The 27,211-nt window shown below is 42.0% G+C and overlaps 1 protein-coding gene across 1 annotated transcript; it reads left to right on the top strand.

Moving 5' to 3' along the window:
* The first annotated feature begins 11,162 nt into the window (after nt 1-11,162).
* Nucleotides 11,163-16,266, top strand: GOLGB1 (golgin B1). The gene has a single exon (XM_053697221.1). It carries the CDS (start codon nt 11,274-11,276, stop codon nt 16,233-16,235), a length of 4,962 nt encoding a protein of 1,653 aa, XP_053553196.1. The 5' UTR covers nt 11,163-11,273; the 3' UTR covers nt 16,236-16,266.
* The last annotated feature ends 10,945 nt before the right edge of the window (nt 16,267-27,211 follow it).

The raw sequence follows: 27,211 nt of genomic DNA, 5'->3' as shown, positions 1-27,211 counted from the left end.
TTCGTCAAACATCTGCCCTGTTTGTCGTTTACTCTGGACAGAGGAGAGGTCAAAAAGCTTCGGCAACCTCTCTCTCCTTTTGGCTTCGAAGCATAATACGCTTAGCCTATGAGACTGCTGGACAGCAGCCCCCTGAAAGGATTACAGCTCATTCTACTAGAGCTGTGGCTTCCACCTGGGCCTTTAAAAATGAGGCCTCTGTTGAACAGATTTGCAAGGCTGCGACTTGGTCTTCGCTTCACACTTTTTAAAAATTTTACAAATTTGACACTTTTGCTTCTTCGGAGGCTGTTTTTGGGAGAAAGGTTCTACAGGCAGTGGTTTCTTCCGTTTAAGTTCCTGCCTCGTCCCTCCCATCATCCGTGTACTTAAGCTTTGGTATTGGTATCCCACAAGTAATGGATGATCCGTGGACTGGATACACTTAACAAGAGAAAACATAATTTATGCTTACCTGATAAATTTATTTCTCTTGTAGTGTATCCAGTCCACGGCCCGCCCTGTCCTTTTAAGGCAGGTCTAAATTTTTAATTAAACTACAGTCACCACTGCACCCTATGGTTTCTCCTTTCTCTGCTTGTCTTCGGTCGAATGACTGGATATGGCAGTTAGGGGAGGAGCTATATAGCAGCTCTGCTGTGGGTGATCCTCTTGCAACTTCCTGTTGGGAAGGAGAATATCCCACAAGTAATGGATGATCCGTGGACTGGATACACCACAAGAGAAATAAATTTATCAGGTAAGCTTAAATTATGTTTCTTTCATGTAATTAGCAAGAGTCCATGAGCTAGTGACGTATGGGATATACATTCCTACCAGGAGGGGCAAAGTTTCCCAAACCTTAAAATGCCTATAAATACACCCCTCACCACACCCACAATTCAGTTTTACAAACTTTGCCTCCTATGGAGGTGGTGAAGTAAGTTTGTGCTAGATTCTACGTTGATATGCGCTCCGCAGCAGGTTGGAGCCCGGTTTTCCTCTCAGCGTGCAGTGAATGTCAGAGGGATGTGAGGAGAGTATTGCCTATTTTGAATGCAGTGATCTCCTTCTACGGGGTCTATTTCATAGGTTCTCTGTTATCGGTCGTAGAGATTCATCTCTTACCTCCCTTTTCAGATCGACGATATACTCTTATATATATACCATTACCTCTGCTGATTTTCGTTTCAGTACTGGTTTGGCTTTCTACAAACGTGTAGATGAGTGTCCTGGGGTAAGTAAGTCTTATTTTCTGTGACACTCTAAGCTATGGTTAGGCACTTTTTTATAAAGTTCTAAATATATGTATTCAAACATTTATTTGCCTTGACTCAGGATGTTCAACATTCCTTATTTTCAGACAGTCAGTTTCATATTTGGGATAATGCACTTGAATCAATTATTTTTCTTACCTTAAAAATTCGACTTTTTTTCCCTGTGGGCTGTTAGGCTCGCGGGGGCTGAAAATGCTTCATTTTATTGCGTCATTCTTGGTGCGGACTTTTTTGGCGCAAAAAATCTTTTCTGTTTCCGGCGTCATACGTGTCGCCGGAAGTTGCGTCATTTTTGACGTTCTTTTGCGCCAAAAATGTCGGTGTTCCGGACGTGGCGTCATTTTTGGCGCCAAAAAGCATTTAGGTGCCAAATAATGTGGGCGTCTTATTTGGCGCTAAAAAATATGGGCGTCTCTTTTGTCTCCACATTACTTAAGTCTCATTTTGTCTTTGCTTCTGGTTGCTAGAAGCTTGTTCATTGGCATTTTTTCCCATTCCTGAAACTGTCATTTAAGGAATTTGATCAATTTTGCTTTATATGTTGTTTTTTCTCTTACATATTGCAAGATGTCTCACGTTGCATCTGAGTCAGAAGATACTTCAGGAAAATCGCTGTCTGGTGCTGGAACTACCAAAGCTAAGTGTATCTGCTGTAAACTTTTGGTAGCTATTCCTCCAGCTGTTGTTTGTATTAATTGTCATGACAAACTTGTTAATGCAGATAATATTTCCTTTAGTAATGTACCATTACCTGTTGCAGTTCCATCAACATCTAATGTTCAGAATGTTCCTGATAACATAAGAGATTTTGTTTCTGAATCCATCAAGAAGGCTATGTCTGTTATTCCTCCTTCTAGTAAACATAAAAAATCTTTTAAAACTTATCTTTATACAGATGAATTTTTAAATGAACATCATCATTCTGATTCTGATGACTCTTCTGGTTCAGAGGATTCTGTCTCAGAGATTGATGCTGATAAATCTTCATATTTATTTAAAATGGAATTTATTTGTTCTTTACTTAAAGAAGTACTAATTGCTTTAGAAATTGAGGATTCTGGTCCTCTTGATACTAATTCTAAACGTTTAGATAAGGTCTTTAAATCTCCTGTGGTTATTTCAGAAGTTTTTCCTGTTCCTAGTGCTATTTCTGAAGTAATTTCCAGAGAATGGGATAAATTGGGTAATTCATTTACTCCTTCTAAACGTTTTAAGCAATTATATCCTGTGCCGTCTGACAGATTAGTATTTTGGGACAAAATCCCTAAGGTTGATGGGGCTATTTCTACCCTTGCTAAACGTACTACTATTCCTACGTCAGATGGTACTTCCTTTAAGGATCCTTTAGATAGGAAAATTGAATCCTTTCTAAGAAAAGCTTATCTGTGTTCAGGTAATCTTCTTAGACCTGCTATATCATTGGCTGATGTTGCTGCAGCTTCAACTTTTTGGTTGGAAACTTTAGCGCAACAAGTAACAGATCATGATTCTCATAATATTATTATTCTTCTTCAACATGCTAATAATTTTATCTGTGATGCCATTTTTGATATTATCAGAGTTGATGTCAGGTTTATGTCTCTAGCTATTTTAGCTAGAAGAGCTTTATGGCTTAAAACTTGGAATGCTGATATGTCTTCTAAATCGACTCTACTTTCCATTTCTTTCCAGGGTAACAAATTATTTGGTTCTCAGTTGGATTCTATTATCTCAACTGTTACTGGTGGGAAAGGAACTTTTTTACCACAGGATAAAAAATCTAAGGGTAAAAACAGGGCTAATAATCGTTTTCGTTCCTTTCGTTTCAACAAGGAACAAAAGCCTGATCCTTCATCCTCAGGAGCAGTTTCAGTTTGGAAACCATCTCCAGTCTGGAATAAATCCAAGCCTTCTAGAAAAGCAAAGCCAGCTTCTAAGTCCACATGAAGGTGCGGCCCTCATTCCAGCTCAGCTGGTAGGGGGCAGGTTACGTTTTTTCAAAAACATTTGGATCAAATCTGTTCACAATCTTTGGATTCAGAACATTGTTTCAGAAGGGTACAGAATTGGTTTCAAGATAAGACCTCCTGTAAAGAGATTTTTTCTTTCCCGTGTCCCAGTAAATCCAGTGAAAGCTCAAGCATTTCTGAAATGTGTTTCAGATCTAGAGTTGGCTGGAGTAATTATGCCAGTTCCAGTTCTGGAACAGGGACTGCGGTTTTATTCGAATCTCTTCATTGTACCAAAGAAGGAGAATTCCTTCAGACCTGTTCTGGATCTAAAAATATTGAATCGTTATGTAAGGATACCAACGTTCAAAATGGTAACTGTAAGGACTATCTTGCCTTTTGTTCAACAAGGGCATTATATGTCCACAATAGATTTACAGGATGCATATCTGCATATTCCGATTCATCCAGATCATTATCAGTTCCTGAGATTCTCTTTTCTGGACAAGCATTACCAGTTTGTGGCTCTGCCGTTTGGCCTAGCTACAGCTCCAAGAATTTTTACAAAGGTTCTCGGTGCCCTTCTGTCTGTAATCAGAGAACAGGGTATTGTGGTATTTCCTTATTTGGACGATATCTTGGTACTTGCTCAGTCTTTACATTTAGCAGAATCTCATACGAATCGACTTGTGTTGTTTCTTCAAGATCATGGTTGGAGGATCAATTCACTAAAAAGTTAATTGACTCCTCAGACAATGGTAACCTTTCTGGGTTTCCAGATAGATTCAGTGTCCATGACTCTGTCTTTGACAGACAAGAGACGTCTAAAATTGATTTCAGCTTGTCGAAACCTTCAGTCACAATCATTCCCTTCGGTAGCCTTATGCATGGAAATTCTAGGTCTTATGACTGCTGCATCGGACGCGATCCCCTTTGCTCGTTTTCACATGCGACCTCTTCAGCTCTGTATGCTGAATCAATGGTGCAGGGATTACACAAAGATATCTCAATTAATATCTTTAAAACCGATTGTACGACATTCTCTAACGTGGTGGACAGATCACCATCGTTTAATTCAGGGGGCTTCTTTTGTTCTTCCGACCTGGACTGTAATTTCAACAGATGCAAGTCTTACAGGTTGGGGAGCTGTGTGGGGATCTCTGACGGCACAAGGAGTTTGGGAATCTCAGGAGGTGAGGTTACCGATCAATATTTTGGAACTCCGTGCAATTTTCAGAGCTCTTCAGTCTTGGCCTCTTCTGAAGAGAGAATCGTTCATTTGTTTTCAGACAGACAATGTCACAACTGTGGCATACATCAATCATCAAGGAGGGACTCACAGTCCTCTGGCTATGAAAGAAGTATCTCGAATTCTGGTTTGGGCGGAATCCAGCTCCTGTCTAATCTCTGCGGTTCATATCCCAGGTATAGACAATTGGGAAGCAGATTATCTCAGTCGCCAAACGTTGCATCCGGGCGAATGGTCTCTTCACCCAGAGGTATTTCTTCAGATTGTTCAAATGTGGGAGCTTCCAGAAATAGATCTGATGGCGTCTCATCTAAACAAGAAATTTCCCAGGTATCTCTCCAGATCCCGGGATCCTCAGGCGGAAGCAGTGGATGCATTATCACTTCCTTGGAAGTATCATCCTGCCTATATCTTTCCGCCTCTAGTTCTTCTTCCAAGAGTAATCTCCAAGATTCTGAAGGAATGCTCGTTTGTTCTGCTGGTAGCTCCGGCATGGCCTCACAGGTTTTGGTATGCAGATCTTGTCCGGATGGCCTCTTGCCATCCGTGGACTCTTCCGCTAAGACCAGACCTTCTGTCGCAAGGTCCTTTTTTCCATCAGGATCTCAAATCCTTAAATTTAAAGGTATGGAGATTGAACGCTTGATTCTTGGTCAAAGAGGTTTCTCTGACTCTGTGATTAATACTATGTTACAGGCTCGTAAATCTGTATCTAGAGAGATATATTATAGAGTCTGGAAGAATTATATTTCTTGGTGTCTTTCTCATCATTTTTCTTGGCATTCTTTTAGAATTCCGAGAATTTTACAGTTTCTTCAGGATGGTTTAGATAAAGGTTTATCCGCAAGTTCTTTGAAAGGACAAATCTCTGCTCTTTCTGTTCTTTTTCACAGAAAGATTGCTAATCTTCCTGATATTCATTGTTTTGTACAAGCTTTGGTTCGTATAAAACCTGTCATTAAGTCAATTTCTCCTCCTTGGAGTTTGAATTTGGTTCTGGGGGCTCTTCAAACTCCTCCTTTTGAACCAATGCATTCATTGGACATTAAATTACTTTCTTGGAAAGTTTTGTTCCTTTTGGCGATCTCTTCTGCCAGAAGAGTCTCTGAATTATCTGCTCTTTCTTGTGAGTCTCCTTTTCTGATTTTTCATCAGGATAAGGCGGTGTTGTGAACTTCTTTTGAATTTTTACCTAAGGTTGTGAATTCCAACAACATTAGTAGAGAAATTGTGGTTCCCTCATTATGTCCTAATCCTAAGAATTCTAAGGAGAAATCGTTGCATTCTTTGGATGTTGTTAGAGCTTTGAAATATTATGTTGAAGCTACTAAGTCTTTCCGAAAGACTTCTAGTCTATTTGTTATCTTTTCCGGTTCTAGAAAAGGCCAGAAAGCTTCTGCCGTTTCTTTGGCATCTTGGTTGAAATCTTTAATTCATCATGCCTATGTCGAGTCGGGTAAAACTCCGCCTCAAAGGATTACAGCTCATTCTACTAAGTAAGTTTCTAATTCCTGGGCGTTTAAGAATAAAGCTTCGGTTGATCAGATTTGCAAAGCAGCAACTTGGTCCTCTTTGCATACTTTTACTAAATTCTACCATTTTGATGTATTTTCTTCTTCTGAAGCAGTTTTTGGTAGAAAAGTACTTCAGGCAGCGGTTTCAGTTTGAATCTTCTGTTTGTTTTTCATTAAACTTTATTTTAGGTGTGGATTATTTTCAGCAGGAATTGGCTGTCTTTATTTTATCCCTCCCTCTCTAGTGACTCTTGCGTGGAAAGATCCACATCTTGGGTAGTCATTATCCCATACGTCACTTGCTCATGGACTCTTGCTAATTACATGAAAGAAAACATAATTTATGTAAGAACTTACCTGATAAATTCATTTCTTTCATATTAGCAAGAGTCCATGAGGCCCGCCCTTAGTTGTGGTGGTTATGATTTTTTTGTATAAAGCACAATTATTCCAATTCCTTATTTTATATGCTTTCGCACTTTTTTCTTATCACCCCACTTCTTGGCTATTCGTTAAACTGAATTGTGGGTGTGGTGAGGGGTGTATTTATAGGCATTTTAAGGTTTGGGAAACTTTGCCCCTCCTGGTAGGAATGTATATCCCATACGTCACTAGCTCATGGACTCTTGCTAATATGAAAGAAATGAATTTATCAGGTAAGTTCTTACATAAATTATGTTTTTTTCAAGACTCATTATCCTCAGGCATGGTACTCCAGGATTGGCGTAAAGCTGATGTGGTGCCACTGTTCAGAAAGGGAAGCAGGGATGATCCAGGAAGCTATAGACCAGTTAGTCTGACATCAATAGTGGGGAAGATATTTGAAGGGATTATATTGATGAGCATATTCGTGTAAACAAGATTATGAGTTCTAATCAGCATGGTTTTATGAGAAATAGATCATGTCAAACTAATCTAATTAGATTCTACGAGGAAGTAAAAATATAGGTAAAGGGGAATCAGTTGATGTGATATACTTAGATTTTGCAAAGGCCACATGAGAGATTAATGCACAAACTTAAGGTACTGGGAATAGCTGAAAATGTTAGCTCGTGGATAAATAACTGGATAAAAGATAGGGAGCAACGAGTAGTAGTAAATGGATCATACTCAGATTGGACAAAGGTAATCATTGAAGTCCCCCAGGGATCTGTAGTGGGCCCTGTTCTTTTTAATATTTTTATAAATGACTTGGAGCAAGGACTAAATAGTGACATCTCTATTTTTGCAGATGATACTAAGTTAAGTAAGGTCATTAGGTCAGAGCAGGATGAACTTTTCTTACAAAGGGACCTGCAAAAATTAGAAGTATGGGTAGGTAAATGGAAAATGAGATTTAATACGGGAAAATGCAAGGTTATACATTTGGAAGTAAAAATAAGCAGGCAATGTATTATTTAAATGGGACAAGACTTAACCAAACAGAGGAGGAAAGGGATTTGGGAGGAGTAATAGATAACAAGCTAAAGATGGGTGCACAATGCAGGGCAGCGGCTTCAAAGGCTAATAAGACACTAGCATGTATTAAGAGGCATTGATTCAAGGGAGGAAAGTATAATTCTGTCACTATATAAATCCACGGTAAGACCTTACCTTGAGTATGGAGTGCAGTTCTGGGGACCGATCGCAAAAAAAGATATTGCAGAACTAGAAAAAGTTCAGAGAAGGGCCACAAAGCTAATAAAGGGAATGGAAAATTTAAGCTATGAGGAGGGGCTAGCCAAACTGTGTCTGTTTTCTCTAGAATAAAGGCGCCTGAGAGGTGACATGATTACTTTATATAAATATATTCAAGCCCCATATACAGAGATGACAGAAGCTCTGTTTATTCCTAGAAAATTGTTTTGTGACAAGAGGGCACAATTTAAGGTTGGAGGAAAGAGATTTGTTCTCCTACAATGGAAAAGTTTTTTCACTGTAAGAGCAATAAAATTGTGAAACTCATTACCAAAGGAGGTAGTGAATGCCAATACCCTAGATACATTTAAAAATTGTTTGGATACATTTCTGGCTAGAAACAAAATTCATGGATTTGATTGCTTGTATTAAATGGGTCACCTTTTAGTGGGATTAATTTAAGCTCAACTGGAGCTTTTTTTTGTAAGTATATTAGATTTGTAAAGGTTGAACTCGATGGACTTTGGTCTTTTTTCAACCTCATCTACTATGTTACATGGACATTGTGTAACACATCATCTGTTGGTGGTTGAAAGTTCCTGGACATTGTGTAATACAGTGCCATCTGTTGGTATATAGTTCCTGGACATTGTGTAATAGTACCTTCTATTGGTAGAAAGTTCATTATTAAAATATGATCGATAACTTATTGGAAGGGGTGGGGTAGAGGAATCGATGACTGTTTGGAAGGAGGAGTGAGCAGAGGGATCAATGCCTGCCTGGAAGGAGGAGTGAGCAGAGGGATCAATGCCTGCCTGGAAGGAGGAGTGAGCAGAGGGATCAATGCCTGCCTGGAAGGAGGAGTGAGCAGAGGGATCAATGCCTTCCTGGAAGGAGGAGTGAGCAGAGGGATCAATGCCTGCCTGGAAGGAGGAGTGAGCAGAGGGATCAATGCCTGCCTGGAAGGAGGAGTGAGCAGAGGGATCAATGCCTTCCTGGAAGGAGGAGTGAGCAGAGGGATCAATGCCTGCCTGGAAGGAGGAGTGAGCAGAGGGATCAATGCCTGCCTGGAAGGAGGAGTGAGCAGATGGATCAATGCCTGCCTGGAAGGAGGAGTGAGCAGATGGATCAATGCCTGCCTGGAAGGAGGAGTGAGCAGATGGATCAATGCCTGCCTGGAAGGAGGAGTGAGCAGATGGATCAATGCCTGCCTGGAAGGAGGAGTGAGCAGATGGATCAATGCCTGCCTGGAAGGAGGAGTGAGCAGATGGATCAATGCCTGCCTGGAAGGAGGAGTGAGCAGATGGATCAATGCCTGCCTGGAAGGAGGAGTGAGCAGATGGATCAATGCCTGCCTGGAAGGAGGAGTGAGCAGATGGATCAATGCCTGCCTGGAAGGAGGAGTAAGCAGATGGATCAATGCCTGCCTGGAAGGAGGAGTAAGCAGATGGATCAATGCCTGCCTGGAAGGAGGAGTAAGCAGATGGATCAATGCCTGCCTGGAAGGAGGAGTGAGCAGATGGATCAATGCCTGCCTGGAAGGAGGAGTGAGCAGATGAATCAATGCCTGCCTGGAAGGAGGAGTGAGCAGATGGATCAATGCCTGCCTGGAAGGAGGAGTGAGCAGATGGATCAATGCCTGCCTGGAAGGAGGAGTGAGCAGATGGATCAATGCCTGCCTGGAAGGAGGAGTGAGCAGATGGATCAATGCCTGCTTGGAAGGAGGAGTGAGCAGATGGATCAATGCCTGCCTGGAAGGAGGAGTGAGCAGATGGATCAATGCCTGCCTGGAAGGAGGAGTGAGCAGATGGATCAATGCCTGCCTGGAAGGAGGAGTGAGCAGATGGAACAATGCCTGCCTGGAAGGAGGAGTGAGCAGATGGATCAATGCCTGCCTGGAAGGAGGAGTAAGCAGATGGATCAATGCCTGCCTGGAAGGAGGAGTGAGCAGATGGATCAATGCCTGCCTGGAAGGAGGAGTGAGCAGATGGATCAATGCCTGCCTGGAAGGAGGAGTGAGCAGATGGATCAATGCCTGCCTGGAAGGAGGAGTGAGCAGATGGATCAATGCCTGCCTGGAAGGAGGAGTGAGCAGATGGATCTATACCTCCCTTGAAGCTCACTGAGACCAGCCCAAGTGGGAGAGATAAAACCGCTGGCTGACCCCGGCTTCAGCAACTATTGCTCTTGTGGCAGACATACTATTCAGGTCTAGACTGTAAGAAACCAATAACCGCCCAACCTCAGCAACTATTGCTCTTGTGGCAGACATACTATTCAGGTATAGACTGTAAGAAACAAATAACCGCCCAACCTCAGCAAATATTGCTCTTGTGGCAAACAATAATATTCAGGTCTAGACTGTAAGAAACAAATAACCGCCCAACCTCAGCAACTATTGCTCTTGTGGCAGACAATAATATTCAGGTCTAGACTGTAAGAAACAAATAACCGCCCAACCTCAGCAACTATTGCTCTTGTGGCAGACAATACTATTCAGGTCTAGACTGTAAGAAACCAATAACCGCCCAACCTCAGCAACTATTGCTCTTGTGGCAGACAATACTATTCAGGTATAGACTGTAAGAAACCAATAACCGCCCAACCTCAGCAAATATTGCTCTTGTGGCAGACAATACTATTCAGGTCTAGACTGTAAGAAACCAATAACCACCCAACCTCTAGGCACTTTTCTGTAATGGTTTGTTATGGAACAATTGGCAAAATAAGATGAAAACATTATCTCAGCATATTCAGGTACTGGACCGAGGCAGAGGCGCCCCCTAGCGCAGATACTGCCGCTTTCCCCGTGTCACCATTTCGGTTCTTGAGTTTCTAAGGGGCAGACTAGAGAGAGGCCTATCTGACAGTTCTCTTAAGGGTCTGATTTTGGCCTTATATGTCTATTGCCTAGACCTTTGTATATTTAGTTCATTTTACTGTTCTTTGTTCTCTTGGTATATCTTGATAAAAAGCAGGGATGCAAGCTTGGGTGCTTGCACATGTCTGGAACACTATATGGCAGCAGTTTTGCATGAATGTTATGTATATGCAAGAGCACTAGGTGGCAGCACTATTTCCTGCCATGTAGTGCTTCAGACACCTACCTAGGTATCTCTTCAACCAAGAATAACATCAGAAAAAGGTAAATTTGATAATAGAAGTAAATGTCTGCTCGGTCTGGATCACAAAAGAATGTGTCCGGGTTTCATATACCTTTTAATCTGGTTTTGAGCATTCTTCAACTCCCTTCATTTGATCAATCAAGAAATTGTCGTTCCCTTCTTTTTGTCCAGCTGAACAATTAATTTCTTTCATAATGGTGAGAGTCCACAATTCTATACAGTTGGCAGCAGAATTAGTCTTGCACTTCATTTGTCCCATGTAGCCTTTCCTCCTTTTCTAGTTTACTTCCATCTTCTTGGCCATATTGTATGACTGGGGGATTTCTGTAGAGTGGGAGGGATTAAGGTTCTAGTAAGTAGGAGTGTGTGTTCCTCCTCCTAGTAGACTGGAGTACAATTTAACATGCGATATCTCCCCATCATAAAACAAATATAAACAAAATGTATGCATGCCTGATAAATTTCAATAACAAATTTTCTAGACTTTTTATGTGTCTCTGTTAAGCTTTGCATATTGCTTTGTGATTTTTAAAACTGCTCATCTGTTGTAGGGACAGAAAAATGTGAGTGTGGAGTTTTCAATCATGGAAGACTTGAGAGAGAAGCAGCTGTCAGTCCTTTTAATGGATCTCAGGGATACAAAAGAGGAATTAGAGCAACTTACAAAGAAAGTGACCAAGGAAGATACTTTAGATACCTGTGGAAGCTGGATGAGTGAGGAAGTGGATCATGTTACAGACAGGACTGTTAGTCAAGCAGAAGACACAGCCAATACCTACCTTTTACAGAAGGGTACTGTTCAGGAAATCAGTCTCACTGCCACTGAGGAGCAAAGCAGTCTTATGCATGAGACAACCATTCATGTGACAGAGCATTGGTCCGAGAGTCATCTTGAGACAACTACACAAGTCACTCAGACAAAGAACATGGACCTCAAAACTAATGATCAGATTCTGTCACTGAAACAGCAAGTGTCTGAACTTCAAGTTCAACTTGAGGCTTTGGGTATTGAGAAGGATTCGCTTGCTGTTAAGCTACATGCTATGCTGCAGGAGCATAAAATAACAGAAAGCCTGCAGAGGACTGACAGAGAACTTACTGACACAGAAAAAAAGATGACCATGTATGAAAGTCAAAATATGCTTGCTGAACAAGTGAGCAGTTTGGAAAATGAGTCTAGGTCCAAAGACTTAAAGATCATGGTTCTGCAAGAGGACCTTGATAAGCTAAATGCTCTGCTATCCGATAACCAGACTCGACTAAAGGAGAAGGAAAGTGATTTAAAAAACATTACTGAAAGTTTGAACCAGAGCCAGTCCAAGGAAAGGCAGCTCTCTGAGGCATTTGCTGCAAGTGAAAGTGTATTGGTGTCGGTGCAAAATTTGATATCTGATAAGACCAAAGAGATAGAAAGTTTGCAGTCTTGTTTAGCAGAAAAAGATGAACAGGTTGCAGAGATAAGTCATAGTCTATCTGATAAGATTGTCCATCTGAATGAAGAAAAACATTCCATGAAAAAAGAGATAAACAATCTAAAAGAAAAGTTAAGATCTGCAACTCAAGGTAAGAATTTAGAGCTGGAGCAGTCGATTCAGAGGAAAGAAAGAAAGTCTGAGCTGCAGAACATGCTGGAGCTTACTCAAAGAGTGGAGGAGGAGATGCAGCTGGAAGGAGTACAAAGTCAGAATTCAGAAAACAAGGGTTCGGTTTCACATAAAATAGAGCAGCAAACACAAGAGAATCTACAGCACCAAGAAATGCTTCAAAATGTTGTAAGAGAACAAAATGATCTGCTTGTTCCACTGCCGTCAGTATGTCATGAACATCTACAGCAGGTAGAATTGGTAAAAAGGCTTCAAACTGCGCAAGAGGAGCAGAAAATACTGACTGATAATGAAGACGTTGGTTCAGTGCAGGATCAGCTAAAGCATTGTAGGACAGAGAATGAGCAACTGAAGAAAAAGTTACAAGTAGCTCTTGCCAATAGAAAGGAGTTGCTGAAGAAGGTGTCAGTATTGGAGAAAGAACAAGAAAAAACTAATGCTTCATTGCTAGCCACAAAGGACTTTCTTTTTAATGAAAATGATGAGTCTATTCCACAAAAAGTGTTAGAGAAGAATATCACTGAGGTATTTCTAAAACAGCAGCTTCTTGAACGGGACGCTGAATTGGAGGCAGTAAAACAAGAGCTGATGCAAAATAAGCTCAGTGTGGAGAGGCTTGAAATTCTAGTTAAAGAAATGACACACGAACTAGCAGAAAAGTCCAACCTATCAGGACATGTTAACACAGCACAAATGGAAAACCTGTGCGTAATTAAAACGTCAGAATCTCAGAACTTGACTTCAGATCTTATTCACTCCTCAGACCATGAAAATAACAGACTGAAGCTGGAAAGTATAATCCTGAATCTGGAACAAGACAAAGAAAATCTGCAGAAAAAGGTGCAAGAGGCTCTAAATTCCCGCAGAGATACTATTAAAAAAGCACAAGAAAAAGACAGACATCACCGTGAGCAACTAAAGCAGCACAAGGAAGAATTCAATCTTTTACAGGAGAAGTGTGAGGAATTGCAGAGGAGTCAGAAAGTGCTTATTGGACAGTGCTGTCAAGAGAAAGGGACACAAACTATTGATCTCTATCCAGCTGGTAGGCCGCAAAATTCAGAAGCCGAAGAGCCAGCCTCAGTTGTTCTCTCTACAAAGATTTCTCCCATTGAGCAGAATGTTCAAGACTCTAACTGGGGAAATGACTGGACAGAGCTCTCAAACATAGAAGATAAAGATGCAATTAACCACAATTCTTCTCAAGGTGCAGAAATGCTGGAGGACTACAGGACACAGCTCAAATATTTGCAGACCCAAAAAACTGAGCTGGAGTTTAGAACTGTCTGTCTTGAAAGGGACCTTGCTGGCCGCTTAGAAGAAATTTTAAATCTGCAGGAGACTGTAGTTAATGTAACTGGGTCACTAAAGAATGAGAGAGAAAAATGTCAAGAGTCTGACATTCAAGCTGCAACAATGAAGGCAGCACTGGAAGACCAACTGCAGGAACTGGAGTTAGAAACCAAAAATATGAGAGAAATGTTAAATCTTAAGAATGATGAGATTAAAAATCTTAGATTGATGCTTGAAGAAAGGAATACAATACTTGAGGGCTTGAAAATATCTGTGCAGGAGAAAGAGGAGCTGATTACTTCTCTAAAATGTCAACTAGAATGTCAAGTGAAAGAGCTTGCACTAAGTAGTCATAAACTGGAAATGCAGCAAAACAAACAAGATGATGATGCACAGGAAGCAAAGAGCAAACAGCAACTTCAAAGAAAGCTACAGGCAGCACTTATCTCAAGAAAAGAGTTACTGAACGAAATAAAAACCCTAAAATCAGAACTAGGGACAACCCATAAATACAAAGAAGAACTCAACAACAGATTGCAAGCTGCTGAGACTTCTATCAACCATCTGAATGAAGAGAAACATCAAATGCTTGAGAATTTTTCTAAGCAGAAAGATGAACGATATAAACTAATTGAAGAAGTTGATAAACGTCTGTTAGAAATTCAAAGTCTTGAAACCTCGTGCGAAAGCTTGAAATTAGCTCTTGAAGGTATTACACAAGAGAAGGCGATTCTAGAAAATGAGCTTAAGTCTATAAAAGATGAACATGTCTCAGAAACATCTGAATATAAAGAAAAAATATCTGAGATGAAGAAAGAGTATGAAACTCTTCTTCAGTCTTATGAAAATGTCAGCAATGAGACAGATCGGATGAAGAGAGCTATGGAGACAGTCAGGCAGGAGAAGCAGGAGATCTTAAATAAGCTTACAGCTGTAGAATCTGCAAAGGCTGATCTGGTGAAGCAAATAGAAGAGACAGAGGCAGAAATTGAAAATATGAAGGAAAAAATGCGCAAGTTTGCAAAATCTAAGCAACAAAAAATATTAGAATTAGAAGAAGAGAATGAAAAATTGAGGGGAGACATGGAACCTTATGACAAACAGCGACAATTGCTTAACACAACTAAGGCAGAAAATGCAGAGCTCAGAACAAAAGTGGAAACACTTAGATCAGAGAAACAGGCTCTGGCTGCACAAATAGAATCACTACATTTGGAAAAAGTGACAGAGACAGATGTTATAAGTTCCCAGTTACAAAGCATTGAAGCCACATTTCAGGATGTTTTAGAAGAGGATGTACCAGGCTCCCAAGATAATCTGAATGATTTATGCCCTCCTTCCACAAACACTGAAGAACCAGAGGGAAATGACCTGGTACCGCAGGTGCTGGACCAAGACAAACAGACCCAAGAAGACCCCAAGGAAAGTGTGCGTGATTTCATGAATGAAACGGAGACATTGAAAACGCAATTGTTGGCACTGAAGGATGAGAAAAACAAAACAGAGCTCAAACTGGCAGCCGTATTGGATGAGAGAGGAAACATGCAGAAAAGGGTATCTGATTTGGAAACCAACTGTGAGAAAATAAAAAAGGAAGTAGATGAAGTAATCAAACAAAAAGAAATTGTTGAATTTGAAAAGGATGAGCTTGAGGAGCGCTTAATGAATCAGCTGGCTGAGCTGAATGGGAGTATAGGAAATTACCAGCAGGATGCCGTAGAACACCAAATGAGGAACGAGAGCCTGCAGCGCCAGTTACGTGACTTACAGCTCCAGCTGGAGGAAGAGAAGAGACAGTTAGAGAGGCAAAGAGCAGAAGCAATGTCACAGGTGCAAAAAGATTATGTAGAGAAGTTAAAGTCTGTGTATGAAGGAGAGAAAGGAAAGAAGACTCAAGCAAAGAAACTCCATGAACTGCTCAAGGAAAAGCAGCAGGAAATTTGGCACCTACAGAAAGACTGCATCAATTACCAGGAAACCATCAGTGGGTTAGAGAGGGTCAATAAAGCTCTGGTTTTCAAGCAAAGTGAGTCTGAGAAGGAAATGGCAACAGCTAATGAAAGGATTGCTAAGGCTATGAATGCCACAGAGCAAGCAAGGGCTGAATTAGCTTCTCTCCATGTGCAGCTTGATGACACCCAAAGTGAGGCTGCCCGAGTCCTTGCAGAGAACATGAAGCTGAAAGAGGATGTGCAAGCGTTAAGAGAGAATATTGTATCAGCACTTAAACGAAAAGAGGATGATCTGGAAAAGAGGCTAGAACAGGAGAGAGACAAACATGTAAAAGATGTTGGTAATATGCAGGAGCAAGTTAACTTTCTGCTGCTTGAGAAGAAACGGCTTGAAGCCTCCATCAAGGATCTACAGTTGACACTGGATACAAAGACTAAGGAAATAAAGGATCTTGAGGGAAATCTAACCCAAAACTTAGCAAAACTTGCAGCCTTTTCCCGGAGCATGTGTTCCCTTCAGGATGACAGAGATCGTGTCATTGAAGAGTCCAGGAAATGGGATCTTAAATTCACGGAAGCCATGCATAAGAAAGATAAAGAATTAACCGAGAAGGAGAAAACCTTGGAAGCTGCCAAGAATGAGCTGAGCGAGATAACAAAACAAATGGAAGCACTGCATACCCAAGTATCCAGGTAAAGCCCGCTGCGCAACCTGCCATCATTAACTTAAAGGGATACTAAACCCATTTTTCTTTCATGTAATTGGCAAGAGTCCATGAGCTAGTGACGTATGGGATATACAATCCTACCAGGAGGGGCAAAGTTTCCCAAACCTCAAAATGTCTATAAGTACACCCCTCACCACACCCACAATTCAGTTTTACAAACTTTGCCTCCTATGGAGGTGGTGAAGTAAGTTTGTGCTAAGATTTCTACGTTGATATGCGCTTCTCAGCATTGTTGAAGCCCGATTCCTCTCAGAGTACAGCGAATGTCAGAGGGACGTGAAGGGAGTATCACTTATGAATACGATGATTTCCCTAACGGGGGTCTGTTTCATAGGTTCTCTGTTATCGGTCGTAGAGATTCATCTCCTACCTCCCTTTTCAGATCGACGATATATTCTCAATTTACCATTACCTCTACTGATAACTGTTTCAGTACTGGTTTGGCTATCTGCTATATGTGGATGGGTGTCTTTTGGTAAGTATGTTTTTCATTATTTAAGACACCTCAGCTATGGTTTGGCACTTTATGCATTTAGATAAAGTTCTAAATATATGTATTGTACTTATATTTGCCATGAGTCAGGTTCATGTATTTCCTTCTGCAGACTGTCAGTTTCATATTTGGGGAATTTAAACATTTTTTTAAGAAATTTTTTTCTTACCTAGGGTTTAGTCTTTTTTTCAATTGACTATGTCTTACAAATTGCGGGCGGTATTAGGCCCGCCGGTGCGTCAAATTCTAGACTTTAGTGCGTTATTCTTGGCGCAAGAATTTTTTGGTGCGGAAAAATAAGTCTATGGCGCAACTTCGTCATTTCCGGCATCATAGTTGACGCCGAAGCCTTACACACGGTTGCGTCATTAGTGACGCAAGTGTGTCATTTCTGGTTATTATTGGCACCAAAAAAGTTTTCAGTTACGTTGTGCGTCATACTTGGCGCCAAACTTTTTTCATTATTTTAATATCCCATTGATGTTTGCCTCTTGCCTTTTTCTCTATCAGAGGGCTAATCTGATCCTGCCTCAGAAATTTCTGCTGGAACATTGCTGCCTGACATCGGTTCTACCAAAGCTAAGTGCATTTGTTGTAAGATTGTGGAAATTATTTTGCCGAATGTCATTTGGAATAGTTGTCATGATAAACTTTTACATGCAGATAGTGTGTCCATCAGTAATAGTACATTGCCAGTTGCAGTTCCTTCAACTTCTAATGTACATGATATACCTATGAATTTTAAAGAATTTGTTTCTGATTCTATCCTGAAGGCTTTGTCTGCATTTCCACCTTCTAATAAATGTAAAAGGTCTTTTAAAACTTCTCATTCAGTTGATGAAATTTCAAATGACCAACAACATAATTTATCCTCCTCTGATGAGGATCTATCTGATACAGAAGATCCTTCCTCAGACATTGACACTGACAAATCTACTTATTTATTTAGAGTATATGCGTTCTTTATTAAAAGAAGTGTTAATTACTTTGGATATTGAGGTAACCAGTCCTCTTGACGTTCAGTCTAATAAACGTTTAAATGCTGTTTTTAAACCTCCTGTGGTTTCTCCAGGGGTTTTTCCTATTCCTGAGGCTATTTCTGATATGATTTCTAAGGAATGGAATAAGCCAGGTACTTATTTTATTCCTTCTTCAAGGTTTAAAAAATTGTATCCTTTACCAGCAAATTCTAGAGTTTTGGGAAAAAATCCCCAAAGTGGATGGGGCTATTTCTACTCTTGCTAAACGTGCCACTATTCCTATGGAAGATAGTACTTCCTTTAAGGATCCTTTAGATAGGAAGCTTGAATCTTATCTAAGGAAGGCCTATTTATATTCATTTCATCTTCTTAGACCTGCAATTTCTTTGGCTGATGTTGCGGCTGCATCAACCTTCTGGTTGGAGAATTTAGCGCAACAAGAATTTGATTCTGACATATCTAGCATTATTCGCTTACTGCAATATGCTAATCATTTTATTTGTGATGCCATTTTTGATATTATCAAAATTGATGTTAGATCCATGTCTTTAGCTATTTTAGCTAGAAGAGCTTTGTGGCTTAAATCTTGGAATGCTGATATGACATCTAAATCTAGATTACTATCTCTTTCTTTCCAAGGTAATAATTTATTTGGTTCTCAGTTGGATTCTATTATTTCAACTGTCACTGGGGGAAAGGGAGTTTTCTCCAACATAGGTGTGCCCGGTCCACGGCGTCATCCTTACTTGTGGGATATTCTCTTCCCCAACAGGAAATGGCAAAGAGCCCAGCAAAGCTGGTCACATGATCCCTCCTAGGCTCCGCCTTCCCCAGTCATTCTCTTTGCCGTTGTACAGGCAACATCTCCACGGAGATGGCTTAGAGTTTTTTAGTGTTTAACTGTAGTTTTTATTATTCAATCAAGAGTTTGTTGTTTTAAAATAGTGCTGGTATGTACTATTTACTCTGAAACAGAAAAGAGATGAAGATTTCTGTTTGTAAGAGGAAAATGATTTTAGCAACCGTTACTAAAATCGATGGCTGTTTCCACACAGGACTGTTGAGAGGAATTAACTTCAGTTGGGGGAACAGTGAGCAGACTTTTGCTGCTTGAGGTATGACACATTCTAACAAGACGATGTAATGCTGGAAGCTGTCATTTTCCCTATGGGATCCGGTAAGCCATTTTTATTACAGACAGAAAAAAAAAAGGGCTTCACAAGGGCTTTTTAAGACTGTAGACATTTTCTGGGCTAAATCGATTTATATATAAACATATTTTATACTCCATAGCCTTGAGGAATTATTTTAATCTTGGGAATTTTGTAAAATAACCGGCAGGCACTGTATTGGACACCTTATTCTCTAGGGGCTTTCCCTAATCATAGGCAGAGTGTCATTTTCGCGCCTGTATTGCGCACTTGTTTTTGAGAAGCATGACATGCAGATGCATGTGTGAGGAGCTCTGATACATAGAAAAGACTTTCTGAAGGCGTCATTTGGTATCGTATTCCCCTTTGGGCTTGGTTGGGTCTCAGCAAAGCAGATACCAGGGACTGTAAAGGGGTTAAATATAAAAACGGCTCCGGTTCCGTTATTTTAAGGGTTAAAGCTTCCAAATTTGGTGTGCAATACTTTTAAGGCTTTAAGACACTGTGGTGAAATTTTGGTGAATTTTGAACAATTCCTTCATACTTTTTCGCAATTGCAGTAATAAAGTGTGTTCAGTTTAAAATTTAAAGTGACAGTAACGGTTTTATTTTAAAACGTTTTTTGTACTTTGTTATCAAGTTTATGCCTGTTTAACATGTCTGAACTACCAGATAGACTGTGTTCTGAATGTGGGGAAGCCAAGGTTCCTTCTCATTTAAATAGATGTGATTTATGTGACACAAAATTTAGAGAAAATGATGCCCAAGATGATTCCTCAAGTGAGGGGAGTAAGCATGGTACTGCATCATCCCCTCCTTCGTCTACACCAGTCTTGCCCACACAGGAGGCCCCTAGTACATCTAGCGCGCCAATACTCCTTACTATGCAACAATTAACGGCTGTAATGGATAATTCTATCAAAAACATTTTAGCCAAAATGCCCACTTATCAGCGAAAGCGCGACTGCTCTGTTTTAGAAAATACTGAAGAGCATGAGGACGCTGATGATATTGGTTCTGAAGGGCCCCTACACCAGTCTGAGGGGGCCAGGGAGGTTTTGTCTGAGGGAGAAATTTCAGATTCAGGGAAAATTTCTCAACAAGCTGAACCTGATGTGATTACATTTAAATTTAAGTTGGAACATCTCCGCGCTCTGCTTAAGGAGGTGTTATCCACTCTGGATGATTGTGAGAATTTGGTCATTCCAGAGAAACTATGTAAAATGGACAAGTTCCTAGAGGTCCCGGGGCCCCCCGAAGCTTTTCCTATACCCAAGCGGGTGGCGGACATTGTAAATAAAGAATGGGAAAGGCCCGGTATACCTTTCGTCCCTCCCCCCATATTTAAAAAATTGTTTCCTATGGTCGACCCCAGAAAGGACTTATGGCAGACAGTCCCCAAGGTCGAGGGGGCGGTTTCTACTCTAAACAAACGCACCACTATACCCATAGAAGATAGTTGTGCTTTCAAAGATCCTATGGATAAAAAATTAGAAGGTTTGCTTAAAAAGATGTTTGTTCAGCAAGGTTACCTTCTACAACCAATTTCATGCATTGTCCCTGTCACTACAGCCGCGTGTTTCTGGTTCGATGAGCTAGAAAAGGCGATCAATAATAATTCTTCTTCTTATGAGGAGATTATGGACAGAATTCGTGCTCTCAAATTGGCTAATTCTTTCACCCTAGACGCCACTTTGCAATTGGCTAGGTTAGCGGCGAAAAATTCTGGGTTTGCTATTGTGGCGCGCAGAGCGCTTTGGTTAAAATCTTGGTCAGCGGATGCGTCTTCCAAGAACAAATTGCTTAACATTCCTTTCAAGGGGAAAACGCTGTTTGGCCCTGACTTGAAAGAGATTATCTCTGATATCACTGGGGGCAAGGGCCACGCCCTTCCTCAGGATAGGTCTTTCAAGGCCAAAAATAAACCTAATTTTCGTCCCTTTCGCAGAAACGGACCAGCCCCAAGTGCTACGTCCTCTAAGCAGGAGGGTAATACTTCTCAAGCCAAACCAGCCTGGAGACCAATGCAAGGCTGGAACAAAGGAAAGCAGGCCAAGAAACCTGCCACTGCTACCAAGACAGCATGAGATGTTGGCCCCCGATCCGGGACCGGATCTGGTGGGGGGCAGACTCTCTCTCTTCGCTCAGGCTTGGGCAAGAGATGTTCTGGATCCTTGGGCGCTAGAAATAGTCTCCCAAGGTTATCTTCTGGAATTCAAGGGGCTTCCCCCAAGGGGGAGGTTCCACAGGTCTCAATTGTCTTCAGACCACATAAAAAAACAGGCCTTCTTGCATTGTGTAGAAGACCTGTTAAAAATGGGAGTGATTCATCCTGTTCCATTAGGAGAACAAGGGATGGGGTTCTACTCCAATCTGTTCGTAGTTCCCAAAAAAGAGGGAACGTTCAGACCAATCTTAGATCTCAAGATCCTAAACAAGTTTCTCAAGGTTCCATCGTTCAAAATGGAAACCATTCGAACAATTCTTCCTTCCATCCAGGAAGGTCAATTCATGACCACGGTGGATTTAAAGGATGCGTATCTACATATTCCTATCCACAAGGAACATCATCGGTTCCTAAGGTTCGCATTCCTGGACAAGCATTACCAGTTTGTGGCACTTCCGTTCGGATTAGCCACTGCTCCAAGGATTTTCACAAAGGTACTAGGGTCCCTTCTAGCGGTGCTAAGACCAAGGGGCATTGCAGTAGTACCTTACTTGGACGACATTCTGATTCAAGCGTCGTCCCTTCCTCAAGCAAAGGCTCACACGGACATTGTCCTGGCCTTTCTCAGATCTCACGGATGGAAAGTGAACGTAGAAAAGAGTTCTCTATCTCCGTCAACAAGGGTTCCCTTCTTGGGAACAATAATAGACTCCTTAGAAATGAGGATTTTTCTGACAGAGGCCAGAAAAACAAAACTTCTGAACTCTTGTCAAATACTTCATTCTGTTCCTCTTCCTTCCATAGCGCAGTGCATGGAAGTAATAGGTTTGATGGTAGCGGCAATGGACATAGTTCCTTTTGCGCGCATTCATCTAAGACCATTACAACTGTGCATGCTCAGTCAGTGGAATGGGGACTATACAGACTTGTCTCCGACGATACAAGTAAATCAGAGGACCAGAGATTCACTCCGTTGGTGGCTGTCCCTGGACAACCTGTCACAGGGGATGAGCTTCCGCAGACCAGAGTGGGTAATTGTCACGACCGACGCCAGTCTGGTGGGCTGGGGCGCGGTCTGGGGACCCCTGAAAGCTCAGGGTCTTTGGTCTCGGGAAGAATCTCTTCTACCGATAAATATTCTGGAACTGAGAGCGATATTCAATGCTCTCAAGGCTTGGCCTCAGCTAGCAAAGGCCAAGTTCATACGGTTTCAATCAGACAACATGACAACTGTTGCGTACATCAACCATCAGGGGGGAACAAGGAGTTCCCTGGCGATGGAAGAAGTGACCAAAATCATTCAATGGGCGGAGACTCACTCCTGCCACTTGTCTGCAATCCACATCCCAGGAGTGGAAAATTGGGAAGCGGATTTTCTGAGTCGTCAGACATTTCATCCGGGGGAGTGGGAACTCCATCCGGAAATCTTTGCCCAAATTACTCATCTGTGGGGCATTCCAGACATGGATCTGATGGCCTCTCGTCAGAACTTCAAGGTTCCTTGCTACGGGTCCAGATCCAGGGATCCCAAGGCGACTCTAGTAGATGCACTAGTAGCACCTTGGACCTTCAAACTAGCTTATGTATTCCCGCCGTTTCCTCTCATCCCCAGGCTGGTAGCCAGGATTAAGCAGGAGAGGGCATCAGTGATCTTGATAGCTCCTGCGTGGCCACGCAGGACTTGGTATGCAGACCTGGTGAATATGTCATCGGCTCCACCATGGAAGCTACCTTTGAGACGAGACCTTCTTGTTCAAGGTCCGTTCGAACATCCGAATCTGGTCTCACTCCAACTGACTGCTTGGAGATTGAACGCTTGATCTTATCAAAGCGAGGATTCTCAGATTCTGTCATTGATACTCTTGTTCAGGCCAGAAAGCCTGTAACTAGAAAAATTTACCACAAAATATGGAAAAAATATATCTGTTGGTGTGAATCTAAAGGATTCCCTTGGGACAAGGTAAAAATTCCTAAGATTCTATCCTTTCTTCAAGAAGGTTTGGAGAAAGGATTATCTGCAAGTTCCTTGAAGGGACAGATTTCTGCCTTGTCTGTGTTACTTCACAAAAAGCTGGCAGCTGTGCCAGATGTTCAAGCCTTTGTTCAGGCTCTGGTTAGAATCAAGCCTGTTTACAAACCTTTGACTCCTCCTTGGAGTCTCAATTTAGTTCTTTCAGTTCTTCAGGGGGTTCCGTTTGAACCCTTACATTCCGTTGATATTAAGTTATTATCTTGGAAAGTTTTGTTTTTGGTTGCAATTTCTTCTGCTAGAAGAGTTTCAGAATTATCTGCTCTGCAGTGTTCTCCTCCTTATCTGGTGTTCCATGCAGATACGGTGGTTTTACGTACTAAACCTGGTTTTCTTCCGAAAGTTGTTTCTAACAAAAACATTAACCAGGAGATAGTCGTGCCTTCTTTGTGTCCGAATCCAGTTTCAAAGAAGGAACGTCTGTTGCACAATTTGGATGTTGTTCGTGCTCTAAAATTCTATTTAGATGCTACAAAGGATTTTAGACAAACATCTTCCTTGTTTGTTGTTTATTCTGGTAAAAGGAGAGGTCAAAAAGCAACTTCTACCTCTCTCTCTTTTTGGATTAAAAGCATCATCAGATTGGCTTACGAGACTGCCGGACGGCAGCCTCCTGACAGAATCACAGCTCATTCCACTAGGGCTGTGGCTTCCACATGGGCCTTCAAGAACGAGGCTTCTGTTGATCAGATATGTAAGGCAGCGACTTGGTCTTCACTGCACACTTTTACTAAATTTTACAAGTTTGATACTTTTGCTTCTTCTGAGGCTATTTTTGGGAGAAAGGTTTTGCAAGCCGTGGTGCCTTCCATCTAGGTGACCTGATTTGCTCCCTCCCTTCATCCGTGTCCTAAAGCTTTGGTATTGGTTCCCACAAGTAAGGATGACGCCGTGGACCGGACACACCTATGTTGGAGAAAACAGAATTTATGTTTACCTGATAAATTACTTTCTCCAACGGTGTGTCCGGTCCACGGCCCGCCCTGGTTTTTTAATCAGGTCTGATAATTTATTTTCTTTAACTACAGTCACCACGGTATCATATGGTTTCTCCTATGCAAATATTCCTCCTTTACGTCGGTCGAATGACTGGGGAAGGCGGAGCCTAGGAGGGATCATGTGACCAGCTTTGCTGGGCTCTTTGCCATTTCCTGTTGGGGAAGAGAATATCCCACAAGTAAGGATGACGCCGTGGACCGGACACACCGTTGGAGAAAGTAATTTATCAGGTAAACATAAATTCTGTTTTTCTGCCTCAGGATTAAAAACCTAAGGGTAAATCTAAGGCTTCTAACCGTTTTTGTTCCTTTCGTCAAAATAAGGAACAAAAACTCAATCCTTCTCCCAAGGAATCTGTTTCCAATTGGAAGCCTTCCACAAATTGGAATAAATCCAAACCATTTAGGAAACCAAAGTCAGCCCCTAAGTCCACATGAAGGTGCGGCCCTCATTCCAGCTCAGCTGGTAGGGGGCAGATTAAGGGTTTTCAATGATTTTTGGATAAATTCTGTCCAAAATCAATGGATTCAGAGCATTGTCTCTCAAGGGTATCGAATAGGATTCAGAGTAAGACCTCCTGTGAGAAGATTTTTTCTCTCACGTATCCCAGTAAATCCAGTTAAAGCTCAGGCTTTCCTGAAGTGTGTTTCAGACCTGGAGTCTTCAGGGGTAATCATGCCAGTTCCTCCTCAGGAACAAGGTTTGGGGTTTTATTCAAATCTATTCATTGTCCCAAAGAAGGAAAATTTATTCAGACCAGTTCTAAATCTGAAAATTTTGAATAGTTATGTAAGAGTACCAACTTTCAAGATGGTGACTATAAGGACTATTCTGCCTATTGTTCAGCGAGGACATTATATGTCCACAATAGACTTGCAGGATGCATACCTTCATATTCCGATTCATCCAGAACATTTTCAGTTTCTGAGATTCTCTTTTCTAGACAAGCATTACCAATTTGTTGCTCTTCCATTTTGCCTAGCAACAGCTCCAAGAATCTTTTCAAAGGTTCTGGGTGCCCTACTATCTGTAATCAGAGAACAGGGTATTGCGGTGTTTCCTTATTTGGACGATATCTTGGTACTAGCTCAGTCTTTACGTTCTGCAGAATCTCAAACGAATCAACTAGTGTTGTTTCTTCGGGAAACATGGTTGGAGGATCAATTTACCAAAAAGTTTGATTCCTCAGACAAGGGTCACCTTTTTAGGCTTCCAGATAGATTCAGTGTCCATGACTCTGTCTCTAACAGACAAGAGACGTTTAAAATTGGTTGCAGCCTGCCGGCGCCTTCAGTCTCAGTCATTCCCTTCAGTGGCTATGTGCATGGAAGTTTTAGGCCTCATGACTGCAGCATCGGACGCAATCCCCTTTGCTCGTTTTCACATGAAACCTCTACAGCTTTGTATGCTGAATCAATGGTGCAGGGATTATACAAAGATATCACAATTAATATCCTTAAATCCCAATGTACGACACTCTCTGACATGGTGGTTAGATCACCATCGTTTAGTTCAAGGGGCTTCTTTTGTTCGACCCCTGTGTGCTGTCACTTACAAACACATCCACTTGTCTGCTTAATAGAGCTGTCTAGCCCCGCACACAAGCCTTCACACTTAGGCTGTTACTCATGTCAGCATCTTCCCCTGTTTGCTGTCACTTACAAACACATCCACTTGTCTGCTTAATAGAGCTGTCTAGCCCCCGCACACAAGCCTTCACACTTGGGCTGTTACTCATGTCAGCATCTTCCCCTGTGTGCTGTCACTTACAAACATATCCACTTGTCTGCTTAATAGAGCTGTCTAGCCCCGCACACAAGCCTTCACACTTAGGCTGTTACTCATGTCAGCATCTTCCCCTGTGTGCTGTCACTTACAAACATATCCACTTGTCTGCTTAATAGAGCTGTCTAGCCCCGCACACAAGCCTTCACACTTAGGCTGTTACTCATGTCAGCATCTTCCCCTGTTTGCTGTCACTTACAAACACATCCACTTGTCTGCTTAATAGAGCTGTCTAGCCCCCGCACACAAGCCTTCACACTTGGGCTGTTACTCATGTCAGCATCTTCCCCTGTGTGCTGTCACTTACAAACATATCCACTTGTCTGCTTAATAGAGCTGTCTAGCCCCGCACACAAGCCTTCACACTCACAGGCCCATTTATCAAGCTCCGTATGGAGCTTGAAGGGCCGTGTTTCTGGCGAGTCTTCAGACTCGCCAGAAACACAAGTTATGAAGCAGCGGTCTAAAGACCGCTGCTTCATAACCCTGTCCGCCTGCTCTGAGCAGGCGGACAGGAACCGCCGGAAATCAACCCGATCGAATACGATCGGGTTGATTGACAGCTCCCTGCTGGCGGCCGATTGGCCGCGAGTCAGCAGGGGGCGGCGTTGCACCAGCAGCTCTTGTGAGCTGCTGGTGCAATGTTAAATGTGGAGAGCGTATTGCTCTCCGCATTTAGCGAGGTCTTGCGGACCTGATCCGCAGTGTCGGATCAGGTCCGCAAGCCCTTTGATAAATGGGCCCCTTAGGCTGTTACTCATGTCAGCATCTTCCCCTGTGTGCTGTCACTTACAAACATATCCACTTGTCTGCTTAATAGAGCTGTCTAGCCCCGCACACAAGCCTTCACACTTAGGCTGTTACTCATGTCAGCATCTTCCCCTGTGTGCTGTCACTTACAAACATATCCACTTGTCTGCTTAATAGAGCTGTCTAGCCCCCGCACACAAGCCTTCACACTTAGGCTGTTACTCATGTCAACATCTTCCCCTGTGTGCTGTCACTTACAAACATATCCACTTGTCTGCTTAATAGAGCTGTCTAGCCCCCGCACACAAGCCTTCACACTTAGGCTGTTACTCATGTCAGCATCTTCCCCTGTGTGCTGTCACTTACAAACATATCCACTTGTCTGCTTAATAGAGCTGTCTAGCCCCCGCACACAAGCCTTCACACTTAGGCTGTTACTCATGTCAGCATCTTCCCCTGTGTGCTGTCACTTACAAACATATCCACTTGTCTGCTTAATAGAGCTGTCTAGCCCCCGCACACAAGCCTTCACACTTAACAGGCTGTTACTCATGTCAGCATCTTCCCCTGTGTGCTGTCACTTACAAACAT

Source organism: Bombina bombina, unplaced genomic scaffold (assembly GCF_027579735.1).
Source record: "Bombina bombina isolate aBomBom1 unplaced genomic scaffold, aBomBom1.pri scaffold_2558, whole genome shotgun sequence".
Lineage (NCBI taxonomy): Eukaryota > Metazoa > Chordata > Amphibia > Anura > Bombinatoridae > Bombina > Bombina bombina.
This window is presented reverse-complemented; position numbering and strand designations above follow the sequence as displayed.